General features: G+C 43.2%; 1 protein-coding gene across 1 annotated transcript in view; it reads right to left on the bottom strand.

The window, feature by feature from the left end:
* Positions 1–1,443: 1,443 nt before the first annotated feature.
* The window catches only part of prdm5 (PR domain containing 5), a 35,013-nt gene continuing 20,613 nt past the window's right edge, over positions 1,444–15,843 (bottom strand). The window contains exons 14-16 of the mRNA XM_084547574.1: positions 10,145–10,230; positions 5,282–5,386; positions 1,444–2,743 (exon numbers count right to left, since the gene is read on the bottom strand). Coding sequence (XP_084403700.1) covers positions 2,579–2,743; positions 5,282–5,386; positions 10,145–10,230 — 356 coding nt within the window. The 3' untranslated portion in view covers positions 1,444–2,578. The remainder of the gene's footprint in view (positions 2,744–5,281; positions 5,387–10,144; positions 10,231–15,843) is intronic.

Here is a 15,843-nt window from a genome sequence, read left to right as displayed (position 1 = left end):
ACACGACTCTGGTCAGTGGAAGGGAAGGCTACCTGTTGCTACGCAACGGTGACCAAACACAGGGGTCAGACAAGCGTGTCTGTGTCATTCCTAACGTGACAGTGGTTTGCCATAAACCCAGGCCAGCGTGGTAATGATACTCCTGTGCAGTGGGCGGGGCTGGCGTTCGCCTCTGTGGACTCTGGTCGCGGCCCAGTCTGGCCCGCACTCACAAATGGGGAGGCAACACAGGAAACTGGGGCTTCCAGTAAAAACATGTAATTAGAAACACATTGGCTGGGAGCTTTGGCGTGATACACCCATCAGGAAGGGAGAGACACATGCAGGCAGGGATGCACGCGGGGTTAAAAAAGTGATACACACAGCGATTGAAGTGGAGGACAAGATCACTGGGTCACTGGGAAAGTCCCATGAGAAAATGTAATGTTGCAAAAGACTAAAATGGAAAAGCAGAGACGCGGCAAGACATGTCGTTAAAGATGTGAGCTTTGAGAGCAGAGCGATAATCAAAAGCAGGAACATCTCGACACACAGTCTGACCTGTCAGCCAGTCTAGTTTAATAGGTGGCAGACAATAATATTCCACTGTTGCAAATTCTACTACTACTACTGTTTACAAGATGCAGTATAAATGCCACTGTATTTCAGTGCGTCAGCTTGGCCTGGATGCCTCACCACTAAAGAGCAGGCGGCGGGTAGCACGAGCTCAGTGGGCAGAGTGGGCCTCAGCGGGCCCCGATGGCTCGAGCCGCGCCCTTGCACTGCCATGCGGTGAACCGAGCTCCAGAGGGAGAGCAGGTCAGGCCGGCCGCATGCGACCCGAGAGCCGTCGTTAACCATGCTCCTGACAGGAGCCCAGAGACATCCTGCTGCTTTTGATTTCCACGCCGTGAGCAGAAGTGTAACCTAACATGAGCACCAGTAATTAGTTAATTGTTGAACAAACAGCACGCGCTCAAAGACGTGAAGACGGACATACTGTAATAGTTATGCGTTTTTAGGAAGCCAAAACCACACACGGCGAGATTTATTGAGTTTGAACAGCAGCCCGTGTGATGAGAATAACCCGCAGCTCTCCCACTTCAGTCCACCGCTCATGAGATTCTCACAGAGTTAAATCCTGAGATACCATAGAACCTCTGCGGGGGATAGACGTGAGAAAGAGTCCCCGTATCCAGAGAGAAACCATCAGAGGCTCTCTTTAGTGTGTGGCTTTACAGATCAGGCGAGTGGTGACTGTGGCCTCGGAAAGAAAAAAAAGCCTTAATTAGCCTTCGCTCCCAGCAGTCTGCCAACCTAAGAATAGGGGTTAGATTAACAACGAGAACTGAACGCTTTTAATCAACTCTCAAAGCCTTTTTTCCTTACACCCCCCCCCAATGTCAACAGTTCACAAACACATAATTAGAATGAGTGGAGGAAATGGATGTTTGGTAGGTGATGAGGTTTTATACATTTCAAAATACAAAAGTGTGAAGTGACAATTCACAGTCCTCTGATGCAGAATAAACAGATGGAAAATGGGTATTAATGAAAGGGGCAATGAATGAGGAAGCAAAGGGAAGTGGATGGAAAACAGAACACACTATTGAAATACATGAGATTCTGTACTGAACGAAGATTAATAAGGAACAACGTAAACACATAATGTAAGGCACAACAGCCCCGGGCCATTCAAATGAAAATGCACTCAACGACTCATTATGAACGACGACAGCAACAGTACTTTGGATTTTTCTTCTTTGTCCCCAGCATTTGCGACAAATTTGTAACGCAGAGGCAACAACATGCTTTGAGCACCACTGCTTTCCGTACGACAGACAGGTCGTGGGAAAACAAGGAATGGCTGAACCCATTCATCATAAGCTAGACCCAAAAGCTATCCAACAAATTCTACGCAAAAGGAGAGGGAGAGCATGTAATATTTGGGTCTGTAAACTTGCTGGTTCAGATTTTATAGATGGTTTGGTCGCTGTTTTAAGAGCTCCAGTTCTCCATCTGCAGCACAACAGTTCTGTAGTAACACATGTATACTATGTTCCAAAGAGAGTGTAATACATATAAACATGTTGGACATGTGCAGCACATCACAGGAAGGTGTACAATCTAGAAAGTGTACGGAAAGTGCGCTGAAAGGTCTTTGGTCGCAGGTTTTCTTCACCGTTTGGCAGCAGGCCACAAATGTACGTACAGTAAGGTATCAGGCCACAGTGGAGGAGGTCAGGCTGTGACAGTATGTACAGTAACACTGGTCAGAAGTCGGACAGACTAGACGTGATTTCTGAGAGCAGACACGGCGGCTCCGGAGGCAGATCAAACATATCTGGGATTCTGTTTGTTCAAATATCCAAAACAATATGGAAACAGCATGACAAAGAAATTACAAATGTACAGTCTACGTTTCAATCTGAAAACACTGGCCGTAATGTTTTCCATATTCTGCGTGCACGTATCTTTAATCCGTCTGTGTCTGCAGTATGTGTGTTGGAAGGTGTGCTGGCACCATGAAGCACGAGACTGAACTCTATCTAAGAATCAGATTCAGACTCATTTGCAGCCAGTGCTTGCATAATTGGCTCTAGGTCTCCGTTTCCCCGTGGACATTCTCCATGTGTACTTTGAGGTAGTCGTTCCTGGTGAACTTCTTGTGGCACAGCTGGCACTCAGCCATGGGCCGGTTTGGGTTATGCGTCAGCTTGTGTCTGCTGAGCATCTTCTTCAAGCTGAATGACAGGTCACACACCTGCAAAATACAACACATACAAGGCTTAATTGATGGTAATTACAGCAGGGAAACAGTTTAGGCTTATCAGGAACAAAAATAGAAGCGACTGCTGATTTGTAAAAACACTTTTTCCCACCAGAAGCAGGAGGCAACTCAACATCCAATGACTCCACAAGCCTGTATCAATCAGGATAATCCACTAGTGGCTGGCGTTCAGCTGCAGCTTCACATACAGCTTGAAGAATCACAGCATGCAAGTTCCTCACTTCATCTGAACTTCAGCGCTACATTCAGATAATCTCACAGACAGCTAGTGTGTGTGGGAATGTGTCGGAGGACAGCGAAAAATAAAAATGGAAGTCGTGAATGAAAGCAGCGCAGCGATCGCATGATACCACATCAATAGTTTTTTCAGGTGGACATTTGCATTGATGCGTCATCATGGTGTTGTTGTGTGCGGCTCCAACAATTCACAAATCAGATCCTGTGTCGGCAAAATATTTTCAATTTCACAAAGTGAAACAGTGACAGGAGCTGATGACAGAGAGAGAGAGAGAGAGAGAGAGAGAGAGAGAGAGAGAGAGAGAGAGAGAGAGAGAGAGAGAGAGAGGGGCCTCCGTGTCTCGTCGTAACCCAGATGTTACTGGATGCTTCGACAACATTTTAATGCTGTTATGACAGACGCTGCATCCAGAGCCCCTCCAGCTCGTCTGGAAAAAGTTCCTGGAACCGTGCGATCCTTTTGTCTGACTTAAAATCCACCCCAAAATAAAATCCACATGTTATTTCTATTATCTTTAATAGTTTAGCATCGAATTATTTACATGAAAACGTCTCTTCCAAAGCTGGGGAAAAGAATCCAGATGAATGTTGGATTTCACTGGGAGACACTGTCCAGGGATGCTTCACTGACAGTCAATGGGATACGGATTTTGTGGCTATAGAAAAGTATAGACGATTCTCTGGGGATGCTGGTCGATTTTCAAGTTTAGAACGCAAGGCGATGTCAGGGATTTAGGATTACTGGGGTGTTAAAGCTCAAATGATCATGTGAGAACACGCAGCCTGGTGTTTATAGATTTTCACCCAAGAATTAAGTGTGTGGAGTTTTTGTGTCGCCTTTAAATCACTGACAGTAATCACATACACATTGTTGACGCGTGTATTACGTTACGAGACCACTCTCTACTGCCTGTATTTGTTCTTGGTTTGCTTCTGGGAGTCTTTCTTTTTAAAGCGTTCTAGACTCAGTCTGATCCTCCCTGACCGCCAGATATGGGTAATTCATACGTAGGACAAAGTTACATTCATTAGTCTTGTTTCTCCATCATATCACTAGTTATTACAGGCTTCAGCTGCATCCCTCTGGCAAACCAATCATTGCTTGTTGATGCAAAATCCAATGCTACCAGTGCAGGAATTTAAAACTCTGACGCAACTACATCAGATTTTTTTCTGAATGAGTCGACAGGTTTTCAACACCTGGCAAATCTTTACACCTCAGCAATGTTAGCCAAAAGCAACACAAAACAGCTGCTATTGCAGTTATAGTCTGACTTAACTTTACTTCAGGGATAATTGTGTTCTAAGTTTCCCATAGATCCAGTTTGATGGAAATAAACACTACAACTCTGCCCCCATCTTTTCCAGGTTTATGTATATTTTTCTATATTTTGGTAAATCAGTGCCAGTAAAAACATGCAAAACTAACCATTAGCACGCTCCCTCTTGCAGCATACTCATAGATAAGCAGACAACTATCACTACTGTGTTTGGATACAGAAGAAATCTTAAAAAGCAGAAAATTCTCAGACCAGTTGTGGAGCTGTGGATAAACAGCATCTTTTTTTATGCTTCCAAAAGGATTTAAGTATATTTATTCACTATGGACATCAGAGAAAATGACATCTTCGAAAAGTGTCATATATAAGTTTATCATTACAGTGTGTTCAGGTTCAACTGTGTTATGAGTCTGAGAAGTAGCAGCTTATGTATGAACTCCCTCGTGGTCTCATTTGAAAACCTAACATTAAAATATAATGCTAATTTATACGGTGTCTGAATCCCACAGTCATTTGTGGTAGCTTGTAGAGACTAATGCTTGAGCTTTACATCCATCCATCACATTAAAAAGTTTTTAGGGCTGTAGACTTTCATTACATCTTTAGTTCCCAGAGACAAGAGGCTTTATAAAAATATAGAATCAACGGTACAATGTTTATAATTTCCATAAATAATGACAAAGCACAGTTTTAAAAGTGTCTTCCAAACACTGACAACTAATTCTGCCGCGTGCTCCCTCCCCAGTCTCTGAGAATAATTATTACTCCTGCAGTATTATAAGCAGAGGGTAATTTCTCCCTCTGATCCTCTCAATGTGTTTATGTGAGATCAGCCCACTCGGCCCCTCCAGAGAAGCAAGATTGTTATCTGCCTCTAACTGAGCCCCATCTCTTCCACACATCTGGCCTCGTGCCAGGGCGCCATCACATACCCAGACACAGAAGAAAATATGCGAGAATCGTGAAAAGACGGTGACTGGAGCGGGACACTCACATCACATTGGAAAGGTTTCTCCCCCGTGTGGGTCCTCATGTGCTCGTCCAGTCCTCTTTTCTGGCTGAAGGCCTTGTTGCACTCGCTGCATTTATACGGCTTCTCCTGCAGTGACACACACACACACGCTGACTTTAAAGAGGGCACCTCATCCGTCAGTGTCCGGCAGAACAATGCATAAAACAATAATTCCCCCAGTTTTGGTCACATATGGGCAAAACCTGGAGGAAAAAAGTTTAATGACACACACATGTGCGCGCACACACACGCGTAGAGAAAAACAAACAGGCACGCACAGAAGAGCTGAAAACACAAGAAGATGTGGAAATATTCCTGTAACACACACACATTAACACATTAACGTTCACACACGGTTGTCCCCCCTGCTTCACAGCCCGGTGTTCTCCCTGTGCGTTTATGAAGATATGAAATGAAAGACTGCACAGCCCCTGCAGTAGGGAGGAAATGACCGGCACAGGGGCCATCAAAAACACATGGATCCCTCAAAAGAGTAAGGCAAACATGGAACAGAAAATTCCCTTTGAACATGTATCAGTGCACTGCCACTCTGGGGCTGTAGAATATCACTCCTCTGTCTCCACACCTCATCAGTTTACCAAAGAACATTTCCTGTGCGCCTTTTGGAAGTCTGTCTCAGTGTCAGTCACAGCAGCTATCTCACTGTGGGTGCGTTTTCACAAAAGACTCCAAGTATTCGTGTGTGTGTGTGTCCATGTACAGTATGTCGAAGAGGGCGGACAGTAGGCGTGTGCTCCCCAGTCTGAGGGGAAACAGTGGGGACACCTAAAAGAGAAATGAGAAGCATGGCGATAGCGTGGAGCTGGTTCCCAGTGTCACTCTTTGGGGAACTGTTTTTGACAAGTCTGGCTGATATCAGAGGCTCAACCCATTTAAAGCTTAGTTGTCATGGGAACGGGGTGAATGCAGGAAGTAAGGGTCCTGGGAAAGGCGCTATCATGTGGGCGGGGCAAGGAGGTGCCCAGTGACACAGGATACAAAAGGAGGTAAAGATCAGGTTCACTGCATGTGTGCCTGTGAGCAGCTTTGAGTATGCAACTGTTTGTGTGCCTGTGACAGAATAAAGGGGAACAATGGAAATAAAGATCTGTGTGTGTGAGAGAGAAACCCGCCTCGAGGAAACACACTCTGTCCGGATCAGTGTGATGCAAATTTCCACTTGGATCTTTAGCATTAACGAGAAACACTTCTTTTTCCACGAGGGGAGGATGTTTCTTGTATGAAAGAACAAAACCGAAGGGTGGAAGTTCAAAGGTCCAGAAACACATGGATGGACTTAGGTGATGCGGTGTACCCAAAATGCATCACTCTGACCCCGGTAACATCAAACATCTGTACCTGGTGACCTTCACTCTTCAGCAGCTGTTCACCCGCTGACCTTTGACCTGACCTTCCCTCTGAATCTGACCACTCTCTCCAAAAAGCATCTATAAATGTGAGGATGGAGGTTTTGTTTACTTACTCCAACTGAGCCAATCTTCTCATATGGCATGTTAAATATGCAGACATTTGTAAAGCAGCATGCCAACAGGATGTCGCTGTGCTCAATTAGGCTTCAGGCTGCAGTCAGAAATCAACAAACAGCTGACAAATGGTTTTTAGACATGCTCGTAGCATGGCTCTAAGCAGTGTCTGTCTGTCTGGACGGTTGATTGGCCCCGCACTTTGGTCCAGATGGAAATATTTCAACAACTACTGGATGAAACACCGAGTTATTTCGTGCGAACGTCTGTGCTCTCCCTGACTTTTCTCCTGGCACAAATGAGGTTGTATTATTTGTGAACAGTGAAATGATTCCAAGACTAGAAATCTTAGTTCGCAACCAACACTTATGTCTCGGGCCGTATTCTTGAAAATGTAATGGCATTCCCATCGGCCATAAAACATGTTTATTGTTGCTGCGTTTTGCTCATACAAATCAGAATGCTGGATGGATAATTGAAAGGTTCTGATACCTTGTATTTTGCGGAGAGATGTAAGTACGTTTACTGTCTTTTCAAAATGCAAACAAGTTACAACAGCTTTGCCACAACAACAAACCTGAGTCATCTGTCAACTTGTCACCTGAATCAGGAAACGGAAAAACTGGGGTTATTAAATAGCGTTCACACAGGATGAGACTAGCAGCTATGTGGGAGTTTCAATTACATTTTGTGAGCTGTAGCCATGAAAATAATAAAAAAAAAAACTTTGGCAACGTTAATTGGGTGGTGACCAAGTTAAACTAATCTCAGTTTTGAAGCTATGTGAGTGAGGTAACGATCAGTGGGAGGAAATGATATAGCTGATTGACACATGACATAAACACAGAGTTTCCGAATGGTCTATAACTTTGGTTCCTACAACCACATTCCCCGTGTTGATAACGGACTTGGAGTGTCGAGTCAGCCCAGGTGAAGGGGTGGCCGAATTGATGGTATTTTCTTTTCAAATAAAAGAGCGGTGATGGTTCTTGGCCATCCACATTGTCTGTGTCTATGCTTATGTTCTGCTTGTTTCACTCGGGGTGGGAAATATACAAGACATGAATCTGGAATGTCCACTAGCAACAACCTGTCAGCTACAAAATGATGGGCGACAGCAAATCACTGCATATGTGGACAGGGGTTTAGATGTTTTGGGTTGGGGTCAAAGAACAAATGATGACAAACACATGTTTTGTAATCATAGAATACACAGCATGTGCACATCCATTTATATCTCAAAACAATACCATTTAAAAGTCCCTGATTATTCAAAATGTCAGCATGTTCTTGTTGGATCGCATATCGAAGTGTGTGGTTTGCGGTGCAAACACGCAAACTGCAATTGCATCTGTCTTAAATCGTCTGTACAGTAAGAGTGAGCTGCAGCTCCTTCAGCCAAATGACATTAGTTTTTCTCAGCAGTGACTTCATCTGGTTCTGCTGTTTGTAACTGTTCAGCCCATATTTCAGAGTGTTGTGAGCAAAGGCAGATCTGGGAACATTTGGAACAAAACATCAGTCAGTTTAATCAGCGGCGCACTAGAAAATTATACCTGCCTGTTTCTGCTGAGACACGCCAACCTGAGCAGGATACCTCCATTATCAACACACAGCTAGAGCAGATCGCTGTGCTCTGGACAGCATTAGCAGGGAACAAATCTTTGAAATTAACTATGCTGACAGCCCCCGACTGTCACAGTCATAGCTACATAAACTGATGATGGAAGCCCATGATGAAACACTTATTAAGTCTCATTCGTCAAAAGTGACACTAGCACACACGTCCAGATGCTCACAAAGAGCTCATGGAAAGTGTCACTTTTGCGGGGAACTTCAAATGGGTCGCGGGGAAATGAGCATGACGTCCAGTGGCGAACCTACCTTTTCCTTTCTCCACCCAAACATTGCCTCATGTTACATTTACATGTTCACCAAAACAGTGTTTCCTATAAACATCCTCCATCCTCGCACTCCTCTATTTCTGAGTAAAACACAGTGCAAACAAAATTTATCCAATTTTCTCTGCCCTTAACTGCACTACCTCTGTATTTATTGTCAGTAGGCATTACTAGGGGAGTTGTGAAAGAACCTACAATTGAGGGAATTACCTCATAATTAAATTTGCAGGGAGTGTCAGATATGTTAGACACAGAGGAGTCATACTTGATAATCACTAGGCGAGGTGCATGAGAGTTTCTTCATGCACATTCAGCCATTTAAACAATAGCTAAACAAAAAAATAAAAAATAATAACAGAAGCGTACAACTCCAGATTGTACGATAAAAATCAGCGGGACACCTGAAACTGAGTTGGCACTTCTTCAACTCTGGCTTCTACCTATTCACCGCCTTATCATTTTTTTTCTTCTTTTTTATGGAGCTCATATATCTATTAAACAGACATCACGTTTTCTGCTCTATTTAGTTTTTGAGGTCAAAAGGAATTTTATAATGGCCATCTGGTTGGCTAGTTAATAATATCAGAAATCCTGGTCACAGGCGGTTATTCTCACGGCCTTTTCCCCTCTCCACCAGATATAGATCGATGCAGAGATCACAGATAACAAAACAAGACATTTCCCATCCAATGGGATAAAAATTTGTATTTCAATTTGACAAATTCAGAAAAAAAGGCAGAATCAGTGTCATTATGTTTTTCTGGAGTTTGGTAAAACATTGAAAGCAATGACGGTTCCTTCCAGTGAAACATAACATGTATCGGTGTGCACTTCAACTCTTTGATAGGAAAGTTTGTTAGCTTAATAACATTTGTGTTATTTCTGTTTCAGGCAGTTGAAAATCGCACCACCTGAGAAAATGTATGCTGCTCATCCAACTCCTCAGGTGCAAGGGCTTATTACGAGAGGAGGCAACACTACAGGAAGAAATCCCTTGTTACAGCATGGTGAAGACGTGGCCTGCTGTATTCAAGAGGAAGGAGTTCAGTGGATGTCATTTTGTTTTTAGACTTTGTGGAGGTCCAAGGCGTTGCATTCTACAAAGAAAGGATCTGTAAATGTGCTAGATTTTCTGAAACGGACTCCTTTTACCTTAGGCCACAAACTTATCCTTCAGCCCTCATATTGTTTACACCGGAGCTTTTCATACCATGACATGTGAAAATGTTCTCGGTGTGCTTAGAGATGCTTTCTCACTGTAGTGCCTATTGTATAGGAAATAATGTGACCACATAGACAACAAAAAGTACATGTATGTATAAAACAGCTCTGTGACTGTACTTACGATCTGAAATGAAAAATATGTAAGGGTGCGTACTGAATAGAATGATGATTAGCACTAATGTCACAAAATAAATGACAGACCATAATCTAACGAAGTCAGAAAGGGGAAAACTTACACGAGTGTGAGTGCGGATGTGCATCTTCAGGCCATCGTTCTTGCTGAATGCTTTGTCACAGTAGGGGCACTGGTATGGACGCTCACCTGGGAAATGAAAAACATTAGCGTGCATGAGACGTCATTCACATTTAGGTATGGGAATATCACAAAAATCTATCAAAGCGCCCTCTGTCACGTACAGAAAATTATCACTGGGATGCACACACGTGCAGGCTGAAAAAGAAGCATTAAAGTATTCGTGCTCCTACCTCTGTCCCTTTCTGAAAATAGCCTCGCTAACACAAATTTGACCTTGCTACTGGTGGAGCACATATCATTCTCTCAGAGCTGCTCATTTGAGATGCACACTGACTTTCCACTGCAGAGCAAAAGCTTTTGTTGGCTATACTTCATGGCTCGCTATCTGAGCTTCGACTGGCCAACAGTTTAGGAGCACATCAGAGGCAATGTGGCTTCTCCCAGTTGGATCAAAAGCAGTCCAGCCAAACTCCTACAGATCCTATCTAAGGGTGCACCGCTGATGACAGAGAGAAAGTGACAGGCTGTCAGTCAGAGGGTCCACTGACACATGGATCTGTTTACCGTGCACCGATCCACGGGTCAGATAAGAGCCCCAGAGTTGATTACTAATCTACAGAAGGGATGTGAGGTAACCTATAGAACCGTGCTGGAATTAAAGATTCAGAAAGGAAAATACAGTACAAAACCGACAAGAAAAAAAAATTCTGGCTCGAGTATTTGCTCAATATTATTCATATTCTGCAACCTAAAGATTAAATCCCCTCCTGTGCAAAGACAACTGAAAAAACATCAGGGCATTACACTATATATTCTTAAACTTGTTCAGTTGCGGATAGACCCACATTTTGTTGTTCATTCCTTCAGTACAACTATCTAATTCTGTACGTGCTTCACAGTAACGTAATCTCTCTTCAGTGACTAATTGTTGAACAGGCAAGCAAGTCATTTTATTGATGGGGGAGATGTGTTGCCCCTTTCAGTAAGAAGGTTAATTAGCTGTGTTTCATTGGGATTCAAAACGCAAAGATGCTTATTAACTCAGAAAATCCATCAGGGGAATATATGAGAAGACGTAATATTATCCCACTAGTATAAACACAACTTAGTTGGAGGAGTGCTTCTCTTCTGTTTCTCACATCAACTCAGTGTCTGGTTGGACAGCCAAGAGGGCTTGAAAGAGACGTACAGTAAATGCCTAATTAACATTTTTCATCATCATTTTCAATCATTCTCTTAAAGGTTAAGTCACAAAGGCAAATGTTCTTTATATATATATATATATTTATATCCCACAAAGCTTGTGTCTTTTTACAGAAGACCTACAACAGCTGTCATGTAGCAGATGTACACATTGGGTCTAAACCCATCATAAACGCCCCCACAAGAGGGCTTCAGAGGAGCACCAGGATGACCATTGTCACACAAAGTAACAAAAAGTCTAACGTCAGGTTGGTGTAGAAGGGGTTAAGGTGACATATGTGAACTGATTACACACAGTGAGTGAAGGCAGTGAGACATTCTGTCCAAAAATCCCCTTCAGCCACTAGGAGGCCTTTTGTTGACAAACAGGAGAATCTGAATCCCAGATGTGTTTTGAGACAGGGGAGAGCAAACCCTATGTCTTATGTAGCATGTGTGGTATCGGGTTAAGGCCCAGCGTTAGCCTCGGGGAGTCCTGGGGAAGGCATTAGTGTGCTAATAGCGCCGGAGCACAGAGTGCTAGTGTACTCTGCGGCTTGGATCACATCCCTCCCAGGAGCTGGCTATTGTCAGTTAATACGCGGCACAGACAACCGCACCCTGCTAACACTGAGGCTAGCGATAAGTGCACACCAATTCACCTACTTAACCTAGACACTCCTCGGCTCGGAACATGTGTGTCTCATCTGGAAAATTCAAACAGAGAAAATGATGGTATTCAATATTGTAGAAGAGGTCAGTCTTAACTATGGCCACTTATACTTCAAATCTCCCACTCAAAGCTACTTTTGTTCAAGAGTCACGGTTTCCAGCCTGCTTGGAATAAAACAAGAGCAACTCAGCGAAACAGGAAATAAACAAATGCTACTTGGAAACCTTAGTAGTAACGTTTTTGCAACACTGGTCGCTGTTATTCATACGAGAGGCTTTAGTGTCTGTTCTGCTGAGTGTTACTGTAACTAGAAACCCTCCACTTATTCTCCAGATTGAGCCAGATTGTTTGGGGATTATGAGGGGTGGCTGCAGCACTGAGCCAGGGCTTTATGTGTGTGGAGATGGTAACTGATTTAGCATGTGCTGAAACAGTACACCATCTCTTTGACCCTGGGTGTCTCCCCCGCCCCCCGCTGTGGCCCTCACACTCCTTGTCTGCTAATCGATCCGTTTGGCACCCCTTGTGTGTTGTATATGTGTGCGCATACGGCCGTGTGTCTGGTTAGCAGATGGTCGGCTTTTGTCGTTTTGCCTGCCGCACAGCGTTCGTGTTACGGAGAACGCTTTGTAGCTTCGGGGCTCCGGTCTGAAAGACATTAGCGCTGTCCGTCAGAAATTAATCCCTGGCTTCCTCCAGTTCGGGCAGACAGTGGCCCTCTACTGTCCTTCTCTCTGCCCTGTGCCACATGCCGACAGGGGCCACAGAGGTAATATGATATCAGTGTGTTAAAGATGATAAGAGACGGCCTTTGATGAGCAAAAGGAACGCCCAACAACTTTTACACTTGACCTTTCCATTACAGCCAGGGTCTCAGTAGATTTCTCCACTTCCTCAAACAATTCGCTTAAAGGTGCCGCGTGAAGGCACCGTTATCTGACGAGTCCTTCCATGCACGTGCCCTACCACACAGGCTACAGATCTGAACCGGACGCATGCCTCAAAACTCGCCCTAGATATTAATTAAGCATCTCGGCACCCAAAAAATAGTTGCAGTGGGGCCCCATTCATCTTAGAGACAGATAATGCCTCTTGCACGGTCATTTTTCTTTATAAGTTTGTAACTATGACCACAGTCAAGACAAACAAAGTCATCTGCACGTAAATAGGTTCAGTGATTCCAGAGTTCTGCCAGATGTCATATTGAGGGCAGCTGCTCTGTCACGACATAATTTAAAGCTGCGAAGTGTCGATTTATAAAACATCAAACTATCATAACAAATGACACGGGGGAAGACAATTAGTTTCTCCCATGTGGGTTAAAAAGTAAATATTGATTGTTTTTTAATATCATCTGTTGTCTCATTTGAGAAACCCATATTTACACGAAGAACAGAGACTCTCTCATCCTGTGCCACAGGGCACACTCTGTAACAGTGATCCAGAGTAAAATACACAACACAAAATGCACACTGAATATTAGCTTTCTGGCAAGAACATTTGTATAATTATACAAACGTTGCAAAATTCAGATGGCAATGATTTACTGATGTTGTAGTGCTACACAAAGCACACGAGTGCAACACAAGGTTTTAGTTCACTGGGGCAGATCTCAGAGCAAATGTTAGCAAGACACTCCTCATCTGAGGAAAACCAGACACCGGGACTTGGCGTGTATGTATATTATCTACTATACGACCTGCTAATAACAGAACATAGTGTTTGACAATTGTGATTACCTGGTGGTCTGGACCAGTGACAAGCACCTTTTTAACTTGTCAGAATGGGTGTAAACCATATGCTGTTTATAATGATGTAACATAAACACAATGTTTACATTAACCAACACAGAGGCGTTCATTGAGTTCATTAAACTGATGGCTCTATGGAAACAGCTTATTTCTATGTAAATGTACCTTGCAGCTTTACTCAGACATGACGGGACCAGGAAAGAGTCACATGAGGTAAGATGAAAAGTTTAAGAAACGCAGATATTTTGCCGTAGAAGCCTTAATCAATGAGAGGGAGAAATATGATCTCCTTTTAGTCTCATAAATGTTCTTATCAGTTTCATTGTTAGAGAAAGAAGAGTGGGTTGTCCACAAACCAGAGGGTTAACGGTTGTGAAAGTGTGCGTGCCCATGTGAACAGTGCCCATGTGAACAAATGGGTAGTTGTGTTATTGTAAAAGTGCTTTGAGTACCAATAGATAGAAAAGCGCTATATAAATATCAAAGCCACGCAGGTACTGAAAAGTGTTTTGCTGCATATTCCTTTATTCAGTCATGCAGTTGGCATGGAATAAAGCTGAAAATATATAGATATAACATAAACCAGACAGCTGGTCTGATTATTATTGGGGTCGTCTGATGTTTCTAATCACTTCCCTCAACTCAACTGCAGCTAAAGGGGAAAATGATTTTATAGGGTGATCTGATAGGAGAAGAATCTCCCTAACAACCTTAAAACTGGCTCATTCAAAGCGTTTTATAGTTGATTATATTTTGTTTATTTTCTTTGAGAATATAAGTTGATTAAATTACAGATCTGATTTACGTAAACTCTAATTTCTCTTAACCTTGTTCTGCTGCAGCCTTTACATTAACCTGAGGGTATTCATTTTGTTTTTTCTGCCCTGATTGAGCTTACGTACTGCTTTCAGCCCATTCCTGCTTGGTGACAGAGGGCGCCGTGGATATAAATCCCATCCCCAACAGCTGTTTAAAGTTGACACAATGTAGCTTTAGTTTATTCTGTCTCATGTTTCTGCTTGTTAAATTAACAGGAAAACTTGCTTTTATTTGTTGGCTATGAGAAAGATTATACAACTAGCCTAAATTTATAAGAAGTGTGCCTTTTTGGAGAACTGAGCATGTACGAGCACACTGGAGAGCCGCTGACAAGCATGTGAAATGCTGAAGCTTAAATTTTTGAGGGTTAAAATGCACACACCAATTTCTTGTTACACAGCTCATGGGCTTACACTGATCGCTGCTGCCAACATGACATGTCCGATGATGTCAGTATGACAGCAAGTCACTGGGTCCTGTCAACATTTCCCCTGGCACAAACAATTTTTATGAACCCACTACGGTTGTTCACCATATCATGGCACGCATGGTGGGAAAATCTGCTCTCACTGAGCTGTGATGTGGAGAAGAACATGTTTGCTCCATGAAGGGGCCCAAACGAATAATTTGAAAAATGATAGAAACATCCATCATGACAACCAGTTCCACGACCTCCGGCTTTTCGACAGCTCACATTTTAGAGGTTGACGATGATCTCATAAAGGCTGCTCACTGAGAAGACGCCTGCCGCTGCGGCACAACAGCTAATTTGTTTGAGCTCAACATGACGTTCTAAACAAATTTAACTGAAACCAAATCCAACAAAAATATACAGTACATGTCATCCCAGCTTCTAATACTCCACACTTTCTTCTCATTACTCGCCAATCTCTCTCATAATGCTCTTCAGTGTCTGACGGTAAAATGAGAGGGGAAGGAAATCTCTAAGGAATCCTGACAAGTCCTCTTTGTTTGGCAGGTAAATAATCAATGCTGACTGGTTCCTGTGAAGCAGGAAGACAAACAAGATCGAGCTTTCCTGCCTGCCATCCAGAGAAGCTGACAATTTAAAGGCCTCTACCTCAGCTGGTGGCCTTCTTTAAGAGATCACTGACTGAAAAGCAAGCTGTCTTTAAGATCTTACCAACATTAACAGGGTCACTTTATGATTGGCACGTTCCACGTTTATTGCGCATACCCAGGGATGAGTTACACGAGGTGTGTAAAATTATAAGATGATTCTTGTCAGGATTG

The sequence above is a fragment of the Chelon labrosus genome (assembly GCF_963514085.1).
Source record: "Chelon labrosus genome assembly, chromosome: 7".
Taxonomy (NCBI): Eukaryota; Metazoa; Chordata; class Actinopteri; order Mugiliformes; family Mugilidae; genus Chelon; species Chelon labrosus.
This window is presented reverse-complemented; position numbering and strand designations above follow the sequence as displayed.